The sequence below is a fragment of the Melospiza georgiana genome, chromosome 13, assembly GCF_028018845.1.
Source record: "Melospiza georgiana isolate bMelGeo1 chromosome 13, bMelGeo1.pri, whole genome shotgun sequence".
NCBI lineage: Eukaryota > Metazoa > Chordata > Aves > Passeriformes > Passerellidae > Melospiza > Melospiza georgiana.
This window is the reverse complement of record NC_080442.1, coordinates 13,554,793-13,573,820: the sequence shown is the minus strand read 5'-3', so window position 1 is coordinate 13,573,820 and position 19,028 is coordinate 13,554,793. Positions and strand designations below refer to the sequence as shown.

Here is a 19,028-nt window from a genome sequence, read left to right as displayed (position 1 = left end):
TTTCTCTGTGCTGTCTTTCTGCACAAGAAGCTCCATCTGTGGGGAAACAGCTAATTGCTATGACCAACCAGTGCTGCAAGCAGCAGGGCTGCAAATCTCCACACTTTTTTCTGCTGAGGGTAAAATGTCCGAGGCTTTAGCAGTGATGAGAAAAGTGCTTTTGTGGAGCTGCTTGGAAGATGCTTGTCTCATTAGGGACACCAAAAAAGCAATGCTAGTAACTTTGTAGCACTGCAGCTGAATCAAACAGGCAGAAATCTTTCTGGTCCTACGAAGGATGAGGGGAGACAGTGTCTGCTGTCTAGGATTCTAGCATATGTGTGCCAATTCCAAGTAATGAGATTGTTGTGCTCGCTCGGATGAAAACATTTCTCCTACAAACAAAAGCTCTCCTCTGAGCTGCCAGTGTTTCCACAGGTTTCTTTGACTGATTAAAGCAGAGCTAGTGTGGGGAAGGGTCAGTCCAGGGACATTGCAGTGCTTGGAAGCAAGAGGGAGGTGTGTTGGAATAGGGTGTGAAGGGGGTAGGATGCTCTGCTGGCTTTCTGCATGGAGGGGTTCAGATTTCTCTTGGCAGAATTTAGACTCAGGCTTGCAGGGTTGTACTCAGAGGGCTGCAAACCAGCCCTTTCCCTTACTCTGAAACAGACCCTCCCTCAAAAAACCCAGGATTTTTAAAAGTCTCAGGAAGATCTTTCTTTCCTAAGTGCAGATGCTTGAGGATAAAAAGCTCATTGCAGCTCCGCACCTCCTGTTTTGAGGTGGCTTGGCTGGTGTGTTCTCAGCTTGCTTCTCTGAGCTCCCAAGAATGTTCTGCTGTAATAGAAATGGAAATATGCTTTTCTTTGTTTGTTCCTTCAAAACCCTAACTCCAAATTTAGTTCTTTCCTACATTACCAGCTTTTACAGGTTGCTTTGCCTTCTTGCAAAGGGCTCTGAGGAAATGTTATAAGCAGAACAGGACATACATCAAACTTGATTGTTGCAAAAACTGTTTTGTGCTAATGCCTATTTTATTCTCCTTTAAGTAGCACTAACTCTTCAGTTTTCCAGCAATCTCAAAATGATTACTTGCTGAAAAGCTCTCTACGTTTGCAATATCCTGAATCTTGCAGGATCATTTGTGATTACAGGCAGTACAACACACTGAGCACAGTTAACTCCCTTTTGAAGAGGTCTCAGAGCAGCTCAGAACGTGTGAACCAGCTTACACAGACAGCATCACAGCAGCACTGCTCGAAAGGGAGAATCCTCGTTTACACCACTCAAGGATCTGGCCGTGGAAACACAGCAGAGAAGCCAGTAGTGCCATCTCTAAGCACTAAAATAAAGCTAAAATAAAGTCAAGGGCTTTGGTCACCTCTAGGCACACCCTGGTGAAGACCTGCCAGCAAAATGACACACGCAGCCAAGAGCTGTCCCAAGGATGTGACAATACAACCTTGGCTGAGCTCCTAGGCTGAAGTTCAGGAACAGCCAAAGCATTCCTCCCAGCCATGTGAGACACAGCTTTTACTACAAATTAATCTGGTAATAATTAATAATCAAATTAATTTGGGAACAAAAATTCAAACAAGCAATGCCCAGAAATTTGTGGGTCCCAAAACCCAGCTCAGAGATGAAGTGCTCCTTGCAGAGGCATCTTTTGCATCTCAAGCAGGGTGCCACATTTTTGAGAGCAAAGATTTAGCCTTGCACTTACCAGCCATAAGCAGAACAGGCATCAGTTACACTCTACCATAAACCCACTGCAATGTCTAACCCAGCACATAAGGCTGGCTATTACACTTTAAAGGATTGCCTTTGACTATCCCTTGCTGCTTCCCTTGCAAACTGATTAGGATTAAAATTCCCATTTCACAGATGAGAAAACAGATGCAGGAAGGGCAGGGGAAGGCCCTGCTCTGAAGCTGTGCAGTAAATGAACACCAAGTCCTCCTGGCCTGCAGTCAGCCATGTCCTGTTTTTTGATGATGTAGCACAATGATTTAGAGCTGAGCACAGAGGGATTGTGCCAGTGATGCCACAGGAGGCAGAGTGTGTCCAGGGTGACAGAAATCCTTTGCATAACGTGTAGTGATTGTGAGCTGTGTTCTGCCACTGTAGACTGGCACGTGATTCCCTCAGCTACACACTTGTTTTACAGGACCAGCCATTGCCAGGAGCATAAAACCAAAATGATGCTATTAAATCAGGCTGAAAAAAATGGGTGCTGTTTTCTTCTTTTGCAAAGCCAGCTTACAAGGCACAGCCTTGGCTTTAGCAAGAATCATTACCATGCCTTTAGGTAGAAGGTGAAAGTTTATTTCAGCCTCTGCTTGCTCAGAGCTGGGTCCAGCAGGCTTCAGAAATAAGTGACCATGCAGAAATGGTGCTTGTTAAGAGCATGCTGCTTCTGGAACTTCTCTAAAACAGCCATGTCCTCTTCCCACACCATCTTCTCTATTTGGGAGCTAGGGCTGGGAGAGCCCTGCTAACAGGGAGCCTCACCTTCCCCAAGGGTAAAGTGTCCTGAAACAGTGGCATTACAACATCTCCCCTGGAGACACTCCACAGTTTGGAAGAAGGCTCTGCTTGCAAGCAAATAAGACAAGCAAATCCTCTTCTGCTCCTCTCTTTAAATCCTATGATGCTGCCAAGCTTGCCCTTTTGCCTTGTTATTTTAATGCTTCACAGATCTGCAGACTGGCCTCTTTATCCCATTGCCATGGCTGTCTAGCTTTGTTTGACATTTTTAGCTAACTTTCTCTCCCTAGATCAACTCCCCATGCCCACACTGACACATTATTCCCACTGCTCTGCTCTTTCTCTTCACAATGCTATCCTGGTAATAAATAGAGCAATCAGTGCACATCCTCTGAGCAGCCAAAGTTTTCTTCCTCTCCATTTCAAGATCACAGTATCACCTCCTTGATTCCATCCCTTTCCAGTGGATGCTCCCAGGGGCATGACCTGGTCCACGGCTCTGTGTTTCTGATACTCCAGGGCACCTGGCCCCTGCTCTGAAGCCTCATTACACATCCAAACCCTTGGACTAGCAAGATATCCAGCCCCTCCCTCTGAGCAGCTTATTGCTGGATTAGATATGAACCTCTGGGAGCTGGGGGAGGTTCATGAAAGGCCAGCATTAATGGCCATTAGGGAGAGAGATAATTACTTAATGCTAGTACAGCACTTTGAGGATGTAAAGCTATATAAGTGCTATGTACATGTAGTATTATAAGGCTTGAGGTTTGCCTGCCACCAAGGAAAGCTGGTGTCTGGGGGAAAAGTTCTCCTTGTCCCAGCTTCCTGAATGACATCCAGCTGATTAGGAAAGGAAAAGATGACATGTTATCCCCTGGTGAGTCTGGCAGTACAGCAGCAGGTAGTGGAGCAGCAGTGCTCAGCAAAGACTGTGCAATAAATCCACAGTTTGGGCCACCAGCAGAGATAACCTGGAAATCAAAACCAGAGTAGGGCTGAAAAGCCGTCATGCAAATTTAGGACTGGTGGGAATACAGATACTAGCACATTAAAGGCAGCTTTTGGTGGGAAGCACTGTTTTCCCCCTTCCCAGCTCACGTATCAGGGCTGTAGTCCAAAGCAGCATTCAAAGGGGAAAAACTGAGCCATCTTTTCTACACCCACAGCTGGAAGGCACCTCCATGGATCTCAGCTCAGAATGGGATTTGTCCCCAGCACGCTCTTAGCCTGTGTCTTATTTTTGTTTTTGTGCAGTTTCCTTTGCAACATTGAAATAAAAACCAAACCAACCAAAGAAAGAAAGAAAGAAAGAAAGAAAGAAAGAAAGAAAGAACCACAACAAAAACCCCAGTGCTTCTGTTTTCCTTGGGCATTTGACATTTGCTTTCCAAGGTCATTTGCCACCTTTCCTCCTGCTCCTGGCACACTTAATGGAGGCTCTGCTCCTGCCTTGGGAAGATCACAAGAACCACTGTAGATGTCTTTGTATCATGCAGCATTATTTGAACTTCTCATTTTTGTGCAGGAAGCAGAGACATTTGAGTTTGTACAGAATCACATAGCAGCAGTGGAGACCTTGGCACCATTCCTCTCCAGGAAATTCCACTCAGCCTAGTGATAAGACACACATTCTCTGATTGCCATCTCTGTTCCTGCTGCTGTAGGTAGGGGTGACCTGGGATCTTCTTTCCCTGCAGGCCTGGATGCCATCCCAGCCTGGACCACACCAAATCTTGTGTCCTTTAGAGCTCAGCTTGAGGAGCTGGGTGATGCAGCTCTGAGCCTTCCCCAGCAGCCAGCTGTAAGTCCCCATCAGGACATGCTGACTCCTGCTGCAGCAGGATGTGCTGTTATTTCAGCAGCTCTGGACAGCCTTGTATGTATAAGAGCCACAGGTGGCTCTCAGGGTCATCTGAGGGGATGTAAGGGCAGAAAAAAAAAAAAAAAGCAATGAAAGCAAGAAGGAGGAAAAGCTGCTCTGTTTGGCTAAGTTGAGCTCTTGGAGAACAACAAACAAAACTGCTGTATATTGTGCCTTTGTGAGTCAATGTTTGTCAGTTCAGGTTGGGGCACAAGGAGGTGACATCTCAGGGTGATACAAAGAGCAGCACATGCTGCTGGCTGGGGATCCAGGAGAATACACACTCCTTCCTTGCCTTCAGCCTGGATCCAGCTACACTGAGAAATTTTTCAGATGTGCCAGTATTTTGCCTCTGTGAGCCCTGACAGATTCCTGGGCACCTTTTACAAAGCACAGGGATTAACTCTGACATGCCAGAGAGAGCTGAGCTTTGCTGAACCTTAGCTGTCCCCACTTCATGGTTTCAACTGTCACCTTAGCAGGCTCTTAAGTACCCAAGTTTAGATCAGAGGTTGCTGAATTTAACTGCAAATTATGCCTGGATGTGATTCCCAAGTGCTTTATCTGTAATTTCCTTTCAGCTTATCCAGGAAGAAAGGTCCTAACTATATCTGAGACTGCACCATTGCCAGAATTACCCAAAATTTTTGGCTTCCAAAAATCCCCAGGGTGTTGCCCTGACGGAAAGGCAGGGTGTGTTATAGCTGCCCCAGCCCGTGGGCTGAGCATCCTCAAAGTGACTCAAAAGCCATCATAGCCCTGTCCTTGCCTTCACCCCTTGTGTCTCTGCGGTCACTGCTGCCATAGCCAGTGCTGAAAGGGAGATTAAACAGTCAGCAAACAGCTTCCATCAAACTTTTCAACTGACTTGGCTGTGTCCTCAGCACGCTCCACTCTCCAGGAACAGCAGATGTGATCTTCTGACAATTCTCACTGGCTACACCAACCATCTCCTGCATTGCAGGCTCTGGCAATGCCACAGCAAAAGGCTCCCTGCCTGCCTCCCTGCATGCCAGCAACCAAAGACAACTCACTGCAGTTTTCTAGGGATTTTTGAGATGTACAGAATGCACACAGCAACCTGGAGCTGTTTCTCCTACTTTTATGGAGCTGTGCTGGGTGTCCCAGTCGTGCCCAAGGAAAGGAACATGCTGGTTGCCTGCTGCTAGAGGTGAGAAGGTTGGATTTACCCGGAGAGAACATGGAAAAAGGAACCAAATGTCCCTGCCACGAGGTGATGCGAGGAGCCAGATGGACTGGTTCAGGAGCAGGAAACACTGACCAGGCAGGGTTAATGTGAAACCGAGAAAGGGGTGAGAGCTTCCTGCTGTCAGTAGGACTGTTTGGCAAGGGACTGTTTGTTCCCCCTAGATGCACACACTGTGTTTAAACATGAGTCTAAAAATAAAACCTGCCATTGACATTGTTTTTCCTTACTTCATTTAACAACCTAGTTGCTTTATGACCTGTAATTCTGAATCACGTTGAATCAAGCAGTGTAATTTGCAAGCAGGGACAGCAACCTTTCCCCCCCTACCCCCCATCTCTGCTCCACTGAGTGTGTTTTAATCCCACGGTTTTCAGCATTCCTAATGAGCCATTAACAAGCTGCCAATTACTTATGCAAATGAGGGAGGGCAGACATGGAGGGGTGGCTGTAGCTAGAGGTAAATTCTTCTACCTCAAAATGGTCTGAGATAAATCACTGCTGCTCCAAGAGCTGCCTGTGCCCAAGAGTCCTCTCAGCCACATTACCTACTGTCTAAAAATGCCAGAGGTAATGCAGGAGATGGTTAAGACAAGGGAAACAGAGGAGAAATTGCACATATATTTTTAATTGTGTTTGCCAATAATCTGCTTGGTGTGCACCTTACTACAACTCACTCTTCACCTTTTCTTCCCAACACTCAAAGCAGCTGCACTCGCTGCTTGCAAACAGCTGCACAACCAGCCTGCAGAGGGATGGCCAGTTCCATGTTCATCTGAGTAAAAGCTCCAGAAGCCATGATCTCCAACACCAGGATGTGAGCTGTAAGAAACCCCACCCATGCCTTATTCAGCAGGGGGGTCTATGGGAGCAGAGGAGCTATAGTTTGTAAAGCCTGTAGTGAAGAGATCAGCAAAGGCACCAGCAGCTCCTAGCAGGTTCTAAACTCTTGTACTAAAGATTGCTGCCAGAACCTTCCCAGGTGGAGGAGAGATGACCAAACTGATTCCTTGGGTGACTTACTGAGAGCTTCTGGTGGCCCAGAATGACAGAGCCTCGCACTGGGAACACAGAGAGCAAAGTGGTAGTGCTGGGGGAGGATTCTCTGGTCAGCTCCCCCAGAGACCCTGGAGTTCCCTGCTCAGCTCTGGGTGAGCACGGGGCAGCTGTGGACCTGTGTGTGCCAGTGGTGGCCTCTGAAGTCCCCTGCACAACCTGATGGGCACACATCACAGCCAGTCAAAGCTACCTTTCTCATGGTCACTGCCCAGATAGCAGCAGAGGCTGGGAATGCCACCAAGTCTATTCAAACCACAGCCTCCAGATAGTTTGTTAGGCGCCTCACAGATTTACCAGCTGTCTCCACAAGGCTGGAGACCCTTCCATCAGAACACACTTTCTTAGGACAGGCCTGCTCAGAGAAATGTAATACTCATGAGACAATGCAGCTCACTGCTGGTTCCAGCTTTAAGGGGGATCTGGATTCTGCAAAGACTGCTTGTGCCAACAGAAGCTGTCCATGAATGATCTGCATTATCATTTCCCTGGTAATGCTACAAAAGGTGTTTAATAGCTCAAAAGCTAATTGGAAAGAAGTCAAGTTAAACCATCATGATGCAAGAAACACATCCATCAGGATTCTGTTCTTTTGGCAATGCAGAGAATGAAAATCAGCCCAGTTTCTGGCTATGGGAAGGGGGAGAAATATTTGCCCAATAAATCTTAACCTGGTGGTATAAAAGCCAAGTCTGAAAATGGCCTGAGAAATGTAGCTTAGGAAATAGCAGCAATAAAGAACCTGCATGTGTGATCACTCCATGCTGAAATGCTTTCAGATGGGTATCTCATCATCTCCCTTCCATCTCTGTCCTGCCAGTGCCTCCCCTCTGGGTAACCAGCAACACTCATCTTTGTCTGCAGCCAAAGCCATTCCTGACTGAGGACTACACAAGATGTAGATAAGGCTCCATTACTTCTGGATACTGGATAATCAGTTCAACTGCCTTAGCATTAATCATGATAATATTCAAAATTCATTAGGCGAGATTGTTTGGAAATCTATTTCTTGTTAATGTCAGATTCGCTGAGCATCGGCCTGGCAGCATGCAGACAGAAAACTGATACAAGCCAGGGCATGCCACCTCTCTATGGAAGCATTCCCTTTTTTTATGTGTAGATAGACTGTGATGTGGCAGCTCCTGCCTGGTTTGTGTTTTGTGAATCTTGTCAAGAGCAGTAGAACACCATGAGCACACCATGCTGCCACTTTGTTGATCAATGGACAGCTGCAAAAATAAATAGCTGCATATATAGTATACAGGTAATAATATGTATACCATGGAGTTTTTAAGGGGGAAGGTTAGACACTGAGATCTGCACCCACAAATCTTAATGATTTTGTATCTAAAACCTGGACAAGCAACCCGAAAACTTCTATGTACAAGCATGGTATGGAGGTACAAAAATAGAAAGTATTTTAAAAATTAAAAACTGTTCTTTGCTTGCCTGAAAACTTACAGCACTTTAGATTAAGCATGAGGCATAACTGCTTTACCAAGATGAAAATCTTTCAGGAATAAAATAGCTGGATCATATCTTGTAGCCAGTTTTGTATACCAGTTGATGATTACTCCAAACAATGAACTTCCTAGTGGCCTATTTGGCCCATTTAGGCATTTTGGGTAATATTGCTTTCCTTCAGGTGTGGGTTCGCACCCTCTAGTTGAACAGTGGTTTCTCAGCAGGGAAATATCACAGAAATACAGACCAATGTCAGAAGATACAGAGGCTTTCTCTCCTAATGAAGGCAGTGCAGGCACAGATGGCATCTCAGATAAACACGCTGAAAGCTGTGTTAGAATAAAGAGCTCATCATCGGAGGCTGCAGTGTCACACCTACTAATGATGTGATTAAACCCATCAGCGCCGGTGGGAAAGCTGTGCCAGCTCTGGCGCTGCCGAATGAAACGCTGCATTTCACAGCAGGGCAAACCCCAACCTGCACCCCCAGCCTCCATCAGTCAGAGCACTGTAGAGACACACTGGGGACAGAGATGTTCTTGGCTGAACTTCCTGAGACCTAAACTAGGGGAAGTTGCCATGGACATCTCTTTTCTGTGCCTGCCTCAAGCATCCCTGCCCAAAGCGGGTGTGGCAAGCAGGGGAGAGGCTGCAGGTGGCGGCAACAGCCCAAAAGGGACAGGCACAGGAGAGGACAGTGACAGCACCTCAGCACTGCTGTCACGGGGGAGCAGCAGTGGCACCAGGAAGGGGAATAAATAAAATGTGATGTGTGGATGGTGAGGCTGGGGTTGGGCTGCAGGGTTCTGCTGGAAAACAAGTTAATTTTAAAAATTTGAAGGAACCAAGCTTTGCATTCTCTTCTCTATTTTTCCAGCTAAGACTTTCTATGCATTGAAGTTCCCTCCATTCTCTATCAAGTTGTCTGGATGCCCTTGAGTAGGACAGAGCTGCTGCAGTCCCATGCATTTCAACCGCTGTGTTAAAATTCTTCCTCCCTACTTTATTTAGCCAGGAGCATAAATAAATAAGCAAACCCACAAACACAGGAACCTGTTTCCCAGATGCCATTAGAGCCCTGGAGCACTAAGTGGCCATCACAGATATCACCAGTTGCCTTCTGCTCCCCTTCCTGCAGCCAGCCAGACCCTCCGCCCCAACCAGCCCCGCTGGGGCCATTGCACAAACCCAGCACCCAGTAGGACACATCTGCCTGGTTTTGCCCTAATTTAGGGCTCCTCCAAGACAGCCAGCTCTCCAAACAGGCCAGCTTTCCTAGAAGAGTCTCTAGCCACCAGCTCTCCATTAGGGTTAGCCACAGGCGGAAGGACGGAAGGAGAAAGTGAGTCTCAAAAACCGCTAATGTTCTGCAGTGTCAGAGAGGATGAATGACCCCTGCAGACATATGCTGAGCAGACAGGACAGCCCTCAATTATGTCACTGCTGGAGCATTTACTTCAAGGATAAACGTGACTACAGATGCTGGGTTTAAAGCCCTGGCTGCTTTCACTCCTCTGGACAATCTGCTCCAGTCCAGGAGTGTTAGGGGTGTGTGTGCGCCGTGCCCCCACAATAACATGCACCTGCATAGGAAAAATTTTTACAGGGGGGAGTAGAGCTGAAAAAATCCCCCATTAAATTTCATTCTTCTCCTTTTCCTTTGTGAGAGCAGGCCCTAAAGGATTTGCTAAGGTATTGATGGGTGTCAATCCATATATAACCAAGTGAACAACCCACAGCCTCCCTCAGGAAATCACGAGCAAATCTTGCCTACACGACGGAAATTTCCTGCTTGCCACACTGATTTTCCCCAGTCATCCTCACCACATTATCCCTGTGCTAACTTCCATACACTTCTCTAAACATTTTCTAACCTTCAAGCTCACAACTTTGTAAATATTTGCAATCAGGTAGCACATCTCCCCACTCTGGTCATCCTTCAGACAAATTATTTACATACAGCCCTTTCTATCCTCAGTAATCAATGGCTTCACACTGTCTTTGTTTCTGCCTCACCTCTTCAGAAGCTGTTGACTGTATGGATGCTCTTTGTGGGGAGGAATTGGAGACATGTGACTATGTAATAAAAGAGTATTTAAACCAGTGATTGCTGTAGAGACACACGCTTTGCTCTTTAGCTTGGGTTCTTTACATGGAGGGGTTTCAGAACAGCATTTGTTTCACTGGCTCACTGAAAGGCAGAAATTCTAGGGAGCTGCCACTGAAAAGAGGCTGTGCTTGGCTTGAAGAGAGCATGGTTTATAAAGACAAAATGCAACGTGGCCTGGGGCGGGCACAATCTCACTCTACAGCACTATTTGCTGTATATTGATCAGAATGGGCTTGCTGCTTTATTAGCCACTCAAGAGATGCAATGAGCTGCCACTGGAATTTGTGCTTGATAATCAAAGGCATTTGTCATTCCTCCAAATGCTCCGTGAGTAGGTGTTTGATTTGGGTGCACGTGAGAAATGGGGGAGAGCAATCTGGAGCAAGAGGCATTGTCCTGATGCACTGCAGCATCCTCCATGGCTCCATGGACACCACCCCACAGCATGGTCAGGGACATGGGCAGGGTCTCAGGCTCAGCAGAGTCCCTCGCCACTGGCAAAGCTGTTCCTGGTGACACGTGAAGAGCCTTTTGCCTTTTAGCAGCCCGGCACATGGATCTCCTTCCTTTCTGTTTTGGCTTTCCTGCATTTCCTAGACAAACTACTCTGGGGTTTTATTCCTCCCTTTCTCTGACAGGTACAGGTGGCCTTGCTACCCTCTCATTGCACCTCCCCCGGCTTGAATTTTAAACTATTTAACAGCTTTAAATGCACCTAATGAGGCTTCAGCCTGCACTTTGCTGCCATCCCTCTGCTTCTCTGGCACCAGGAGGAAGAGTGGTGTGGAAGCCTATCACAGATTCCCTGCGTTGGAGATCTAATTACACACTAACTGGTGACCTTGTAAGTACAGGGTAATCTGCTGTGTAATACCAGGGTAAATGATCCCAGAACTCCTGTCTTTTCCACTGCAGCCTTCTGCAGAGATGGAAATACGGCCAGTTAAATGGTAATTAATCTTTGAACCATCTGACACTCGCCCAAGGCGAGTGAGGAGTAACCAGCAGAAGCCCCACTGGCTCTGGGCAGGGCAAGGGACTCAGGAGCCACTGCTCTGGGAGTGTCCAGGTTCACCTGGCCAAAGCAGGGACCGCCTCGTCACCTGGCCTCTGTGGGAGCCAGCTGCCAGAGGCTGCTGTGGGAACAGGCTGCTTTCCTGGGGCTGCATGAGCTGTGTTTTGGAGAGACACTGAATTATTTGGAGAGACACATCCAGAATCATCTGCAGAAGGAAGGGGGCACCAGGGGTGTGTGGATGCCTAGGGGGAAAAGGAACCTGTGCTGTCAGTGGAAGCAGGATGGAGCCAGAGGTTCTGAGCAGCTCAGCCATGCTGGGATGAGCTGTCTGGGGCACTTCCTTACCCCAGGCAGGTGGGTAGGAGCAGCACCAATGCTTTCCTCTGAAACCATCCCAACCAGCCAGGCCCAGGCATTCACCCTGCAAAACTCCAGGAAAATCAGCCAAGAGATCCATTTTCTCCCTCCCCTCTGTGAGATGCATTTCATTCCCTCCCCTGCTAACAGCCTGCTGCCCTGGGGCTGGGGGCTGCCTGTCTGACCCCTGCTACCTTCACGGCAACAAAATATATTTGCATTCAATTCAGACCCACTGACATCATTCCCTCTGAAGACCTGCAGTTTTTTATGGTAAGCACAGTAATGATTTTCAGATTATAGACTAATAAAATATTTTAATTTGTTCAGCACATTAAGGTGGGCACTGTATGATTATTATGACATTTAAATAGTGCTTTAAAAAAAAAGAAAAAGGAAAAAGGAGGGTGAGAGGGTCTGCTTGCATTTCTTTTCCAAGCATGAGCACTGAAATAGAAACTTAAAATCCCACATGTGGGTACTGAGATCAGCTCTGATACCTCCCCTCTGTGCCTGTTTCACTTGAATACCTGCCAAGTTAAATAAGCAAACATGGGATTGCAGTGTCCTAGTTCCAAACCTGGTTTTGGCAAAGGAGCCCTCCTCCTTAGTCACTCTGGCCATTCTGTGCAGCAGTGGCCTGAGCTAAGCACCACCTCCATGTGCCACCAGGTCACACCTGGGTGGGTCATCACACCTGATGGGTTACACTGAGCTTTTACACTTGAGCCTGTGCTCACCAATTTCTCCATTCATTGTATTATTATCCATTGTGTATTAAGATGAACTAACTGGATAAATCATGGGTTTAGAGCATCCCATCATTTTCATGGCATGCAGTGAGCTGCTGCACCAGGCACCTTCCTCTGCCTGGGCAGCACCTGCATGGTTTGGAGTCAATCAGACTGCACTGGACAAAGCAGGGGCACTTTGGAGGGGGAAAGTTGCTCTTGAACCACCATGGGTTGGTATGGCTGATAACTGTGGAATTCCTTTCCTAATCTGCAAAACAGGACAATGAATCTCCACCCTTGGAAGCGTTCAAGACCAGGCTGGATGAGGCTTTGAGCAACCTGGTTCAGTGGAAGGTGTCCCTGCCCATGGCAGGGGAAGGACACTGGATGTCTTTAATGTCCCTTTCAATCCAAACAATCCCATGATTCTGTGAACTCACTGCCTCCTCAAAAATGCTGTGCAGGTAATGGCTTGCACAGTGAAGCTATAAATGGCAGGGAAAAGCCTGTCAGCAAAAGGAAAAAAATAGCCAAATGTTTAGCTCAGCATTAGTTATACCTGGCAAGAGAGACAGAGGGTTACACAATGAATATGATGGTGAAGAATAGCAACAAGGTTCCTTTGTGCTGTGAGTACTTTTGCATTGCTCCTCACCTGGATCACTCAGGAGATGATGTGAAGTCTGTTCTACAAGGCAGAGGCAAGATTGAGCTCAGGCCTCCCCCTTATCATTGCCTGACCTTGCACGTTCTCTTCTGCAGCCTCAGCATTTCTTTGTGGTGAGGATTTCTGGGTGGTTATTTTAATAAAAACTGTGTTAAATTTCTTGCTTCCACGCCAGGTACCTGCTGTTTAACAAATGGGCCATGACTAAGCATAGACTGGAAATCAGGGGCAGCTACGATTTAAAGCAATGGGATTCTGGGACTGTCTTCTTCCCCTTAGGAACACAGTTAATAGTGGTGCTTGATTATGAAAAAGATAAATCTGATGTGATTGATGCAACAGGGGATTGGATTTGATGATCCAGGGAATCCTTTCCAGATCTCTTTGCTCCTAATGAAGTAATTTTTTAAAGGAGTTTTTAAGGGTGTGGTGGGGATGCAGTGCTCTGCTGGTGGCAAACAGTGGTGAAGTGTGCAGGTACCTGGTGATGTTTAGTGGGTCCCCATGCCCAGATTTAATCAATTCTCATCCACAAGAGGATGGAGCAGTTATCTTTCCTGGTTCTACTGATCTAGAGCAAACCAAGCAGAGATGGGTGCAGGGATCCTACCTGCTTCCTTTGCACTTTCCAGCCACTGAGAACTCCCAAAATTCATTGTCTGTGAACCAATACCTCAAATGTCTCAGCTCACAGATGGCCTACATATTCCTAAGGTACTCACCTGTTTCCCAATGCTGCAATGACTGTGCCCCTTGCAATCTTATTTTCATGTGAATCTCCTTGGTGAGCACGAACAGGGATCGCTCTTTAACAATGGCAAAACGAGGCACAGGAGAACTAATGGAATTTCCTATGGTGGCAGGAAAGGGACCTGCAGCACAGTGCAGGTCTGGGGTCTCACTGCTGGGCTTTTCTCCCTGCACCTGGCTCTGCCCTCCCTTTCCAAACAGGCAGAGCAGAGCACAAAGCAGTTTTCAGCCCAAGCATTCACTGATCTAAGATCCACGTCCTTTATCAAGCCCTGGGGGCTGAGTTTGGGGCTTTTGAAGGTACAGGGCAAGATTTTTTTCAGAAGTGATGCCCAGGGAAAGTGATAATGTTCTTTTTTGTTTTTCCCCTAGCAGTTTTAATTCTTTAATTCCCACTTGCTAATAAGATAAAATGCTGTGATTTCTGCAGGATCAAATGGTGCAGGATAAGCTAAAGGAGTTAATTAATTAACAGGCTTTTAGAGCTGGGAAAAAATAATAAAAAAAGCAAGAAGGTTGGTAGATAATAGCTATGAATACTGCCCCAGCATCTCCTGCCATGACACTGTAGCCAAGGGGAGGCTGTCATGTTAGTGCTGGGCATGGCATTCTGATAGTCAATAAAAATGATAAATGAGAGGGTGAGGCTTTTTCTCTCCAAGATGTGGTTATTCACAAATGTGCTACATTTCTCCAGGGCCTGATCCTGCAAGTAATACCAGGTGTAGCAATTCTGTGCTCCTCTGGCTTCCCCAGGGATTGCTTGGAGCAGTGAGTGCTAGGCCCAGTGGCAAGTGGTTGCAAGATCAGATTCATAGTGTGCCAAGCATTTTGAATGAAAAGAGCTATAAAGAAGTCACATATTATTATGTCACATTGCAAAGGTCAACCCCAGTATCTGTTCTGTCATAAGGACATGATTCAAAGACAACAAAATAGTGTCAGGGCACAGGGGAAAATAATTTTTTTAAAACTGCCTTCAGGGCCAAAGATACGAAATTACATCAGTGCTTAGAACTAAATTCCCATCCACACCCCACAATTCAATTTTGGCTCAGAAAGGCATAAGCATAACAAAATCACCTTTCAGTGGCAAATCTTCTTATCTGCAGACATATCCTCTGCAAAATCAGCAATATCTAAACCCACACTCCCATTTGGTTCTGGCAACAGTCAGGAAGTGCCAGAGCCTTGCTGTGTCACAGACCCCAGGAAGGATTTGCAGGATCCATTCAGCTATTGTAGGTGTTCTCTGGGGCAGGAGGAGGGGTCCTGGCACTCATCCTGCATCACCTGGCCAGGAGCAAACAGCTCCCCTCACAGTGCCACAGGAGGTTGAGGTGATTTATCCCACACATGCCTACTTTGCAGATATTTATGCTCATCTCTGGGACTGCTGGCACAGGGAAGTTATTGGGAAATAAAGAGTGGAAACCATCACTCTCCTGCCTTAAACTATGAGGGGTCATAACTGCTCTGTTCAGTGTCTTAGGGTGGATTAGCTCCACCCACTTCCAAAACAGGCTCAAGCAAAGACTCCCTAACTTTCTGGATCAACAGAGCATTTCCCTGTGTGCCAGCAGGAAAATCCCACAGGACAACCAAGTTGGATGTTTGGTCCTTTCTCAGGCTCCTGCAGCTCCCTGGAGGGGACACTGAGCTGAGGATGCTGCAGAGAGCACCACGGGATGCTGCCTTTGCCCTGTGGGAGGAGGGCAGGGTGAACAGAGGTGTCACCAGCCCTCAGCAGGTTCACACAGCTCACGTGGCTCCCATCAGCCACACCCTTGGCAGAACCAAGCTCCTTTTCTCTGTCAGAGCTTCAAACTCACAGCAACCCCTCTGGCCAAGGGATGGGAGCAGCAGTGTGGGGTGCATCCACTCAATCCCAGCTGCAGACACCCAGAGTGCGCTCAGACCAGCACATAAAAGCTGCCAGGGCTGGCATGTGACAATACAACCACCCAGTTTGACTGTCCAGGCAGCTGTTGAGAGGACAGCAAGGTCAGGGACAGTCCCAACGAGCAGTGCAAATGCCACCCTGCTTGGAGACATGGGGTAGTTTAGCTGCACAAAGACAAACCAGGCCGTACTTGCTGCCACCAGAGGCCAGCCCACACTGTCCACTAGTGCAGACACAGCCTGGACACCCTCAGAGGAAGGTGGCACTGAGGGCTTCTGCACTCACCCCATGTTACCTCACCATCCAGAGGAGCCCCAGAGAGCGGCTACAGCAGACACGTGTGCAGCTCCCATCACAGACCAGAGCCCCTTCACTGCCAAACGCACCAAACCCGAGCTGTTCCCAAAACCACTCAGCCCCAGGAGTCATTCCATGCCCCAGCAGCAGCAGTCCCCCATTGCAGGGTTTGGGATCACTCACTGTTGCAGCTGCCGACGGTGCCAGTCTCTGTCGCTGCCACGCTGCGCTGAGCTGGCCCTTCAGACGCGGCCCTTCCTGACAGTGAATGGGTGAGAACAAGGGAAGGAGACAAACAAAAGAGAAGGGAAGGGTGAGAGAGGGAGGGAGGGATGGGGGGAGGATGAAGCAAGGGGACAAGAAGGGAAAGGGTGTGTCTTTAACTGAACCAAAAGTCGTTTGCTGGCCGCAACATCCCAACGCTGCTCAGCCTTTGCTGTGAGGGCATCATGCAGGTGAGACCTTCTGGCCCCTGTGGCCACCACCTCACACCCCACACCTGCACCAGGGCACAGACAGGGTGAGCTGGGCAAGAGTCGAGGGGCACTCAGCCTCCTGAAACTTCTCCTTGGACTGTGAGGCCACACTGAATGGTCACACAGAATGTCATCCCTTGACGGACCCAAAATTCTTCTCGAGACGAGAAATTCTAGGATGCTTGAGCACTTGCTCTGTGTCTGGTACTTCAGCATCCTGCTTCTTGCCCATTGCCAGCCCTTCTGAACATGGTGCAGGGACTCATCTGCCTCTGCCAGCAGAATAAGGCCCAGGTCTGATATCTTCACTGAATAAGCTCAGACCAACCAGAGTTAAAGGTATCATTGGCCAAATGTCCCACTGAAGCACCTCACACATCACCCTACACTGGCCCAAATATCTTTGTCCCATCAGTACTGTCACAGGCTGGGGAAGAAAATAGCTGATCCCACAGCTCCAAATCACCCACAAACCTGCCAGGAATCAGAAATCTGAAGTTTAGAAAGGGGCAGGGGAAGCAAAATTCTGGGGCAGGAAATACAGCACTACATTTTCCTCTGCAGCAAAGTAGGAAAGATTTGGAGAATAGGAGAGAGAAAAAGGGGTAGGGATCTCAGTGAGCACATTAGGAGTGAATGAGAAGCATAAAATCTGCTGACTTTCCAGTGAGGTGTTTGTGTTCCCACAAGGACAAAATTCCAAGATGGAAAGGCAGTTGGTGAGCACAGCGGTTTGGGGGTACACTCCTGGCTGTGCTACTGAGGAACTCAGGCTGAGAACTGCCTGGAGAATGCCCCAAATACGGCCTCAGGGTGTGTCCAGCTGGTCATTGCCCTGGCACCTGCCCACCCTGCATCAGCAGTGGAGACTGAGCTGCCGAATGTAGCCGACAGCTCATTCTGATTGGGGAATTGCCCATTGGATGACTGACTCACCTCCCTTCCCAAAAAGTTGAGGTAGGAATTGTGGGGAGGAAAGGCTTAGAAAATTGTTTCATGATGGTTGTTTAAATTGCCTCTGCGTTACAGTTGGGGGAAAACAAAAGAGAAGTCTGTGCATGAAACTGCATCCTAAAGCCAGCTGTGGCAGAGGCACGGATGTTGGAAAGAAGTAGAGCAAATGAAGTCATCCAGCAGTGGGAGAAAAACATCAATATAATATAGTGCAGAACAAAGCAAATTCTACCTCAAACACAGAGCTGAAAGGGAAACATCTCCTCTGTCAGATCTATTACCATGCATTTATTCCAATAACAAATAACTAACCGGGAGAGTAACCCAAACCTGATTTATTTCTCCATCTAAGTAAATATGTAGAGGCAGCTGAATTTGAGACTGAAAACCACTGATCTCATATGTTTTTTCATATATGTTGGAAAAAATAGGAGTGAAGTTTCTGCCTTGCTGCCAGGGGATGCTGGCAAAGCATTTGAGCAATAGATATTGTATCTTGTCACTAATGACTGCAGGGAACTAAAAGGGATTTGGATTTTTTAATGCTTCACATTAATTGATAATTTGGTCTCAGAATCCACAGTGGAACAGAGGATTTGCTATATTGGATCTGTCTAGTGGCCCATAAAATCTGGCGTCTTGCCTCAGTGATGCTCAGAAAAATTATCATCCAGCTCCTTTGCTTAGAAGGTTTTTGGCCATTCCTGCAAGGACCATACAGCAGAAAGGGGCAGAAGGTCCCTCTGCAGCAAACATTTCCAAAAACTCTGATATGTGAGTTGGCAGGGTTCTCTGTATATATTTGTTTGGTTTTTTGTTTTGTTTCATTGGGGTTTTTTTAAAGCAAGAAAGAAACTCTTTAACTACAACCATTCTCAACAGATACACTGCTGCTTTAACTCTTGGTCTCCACAGCCCAAAAAGAGAGGAGGTGAACTCCAGGTGTTTTCAGAAGGCAAACAGGAGCAAGGCTGAGAGGCCAGAGTGGGGAGATGCCTTGTGCTGAGCAGAACACTATTGATTAGGCAGTATAAAGATTTCCCTCACTAATGCCTTTAGCAATCTTATCATGTGTCGCCCACATAATTGGATGGGGAAGGGAGAGGTGGAATCACTTAAGCGTTCAAAGCTCAACACGCACTGAGAAAAGATTCCCATTCCTTGTGTGTGTGCAATTTTGTGCATCGTTGCCCCTTGATTGTACATTGAACACGCTCTCTTTGACAGCAGGGCCCTAAACAGCCCTGGGTATTAAAGCTGCTTTCAAATAGGGCCTTTCTCCATCCAGACAGGGAGGAGAAGGAGCTGGGAGAGGCAGGAGTATGAAACTGGGGGGATCAGGAGGGGAAAGCCTGGAGAAACTCTGACTATGCAGGAATCAGCAGGAAAAAAAGAAAAGCAGTGGTTTCCTTCCATACAAGCATCTTAATTAGGGATGGTAATGAAGATACTTGCATTTTAATTTTTTTAGGGGGGTCTTCAGTTTGTCATGAAGCAAAGCGTAATTTATCCACGATCTCACTAAACTTCTCTGCCTCCACTTTATTTGCTGATCACACCGAGGTTGGGGGTGCTCCCCACCTTTTCCTGATCAGTGTGTCACCACACAAAAGATCTCTTGGCTGCACCCATGGTAAAGGAGAGCTGAGATCATGGTCTCCTTGAGAGGTGGGAAGGCAGGAGGAGGCCAGTGGCCAGCTGGACTGCA

The 19,028-nt window shown here is 47.4% G+C and overlaps 1 protein-coding gene across 2 annotated transcripts in view; it reads right to left on the bottom strand.

The window, feature by feature from the left end:
- Nucleotides 1-19,028, bottom strand: part of NTRK3 (neurotrophic receptor tyrosine kinase 3) — a 218,343-nt gene that overhangs the window by 18,173 nt on the left and 181,142 nt on the right. Inside the window, exon 16 of one of the 2 annotated variants that reach the window (XM_058033644.1) lies at nt 16,074-16,148. The exons of the other annotated variant lie outside the window; for it this stretch is intronic. Within the exon in view, the coding sequence (XP_057889627.1) occupies nt 16,074-16,148 (75 nt within the window). The remainder of the gene's footprint in view (nt 1-16,073; nt 16,149-19,028) is intronic. 2 annotated transcript variants of the gene reach the window in all.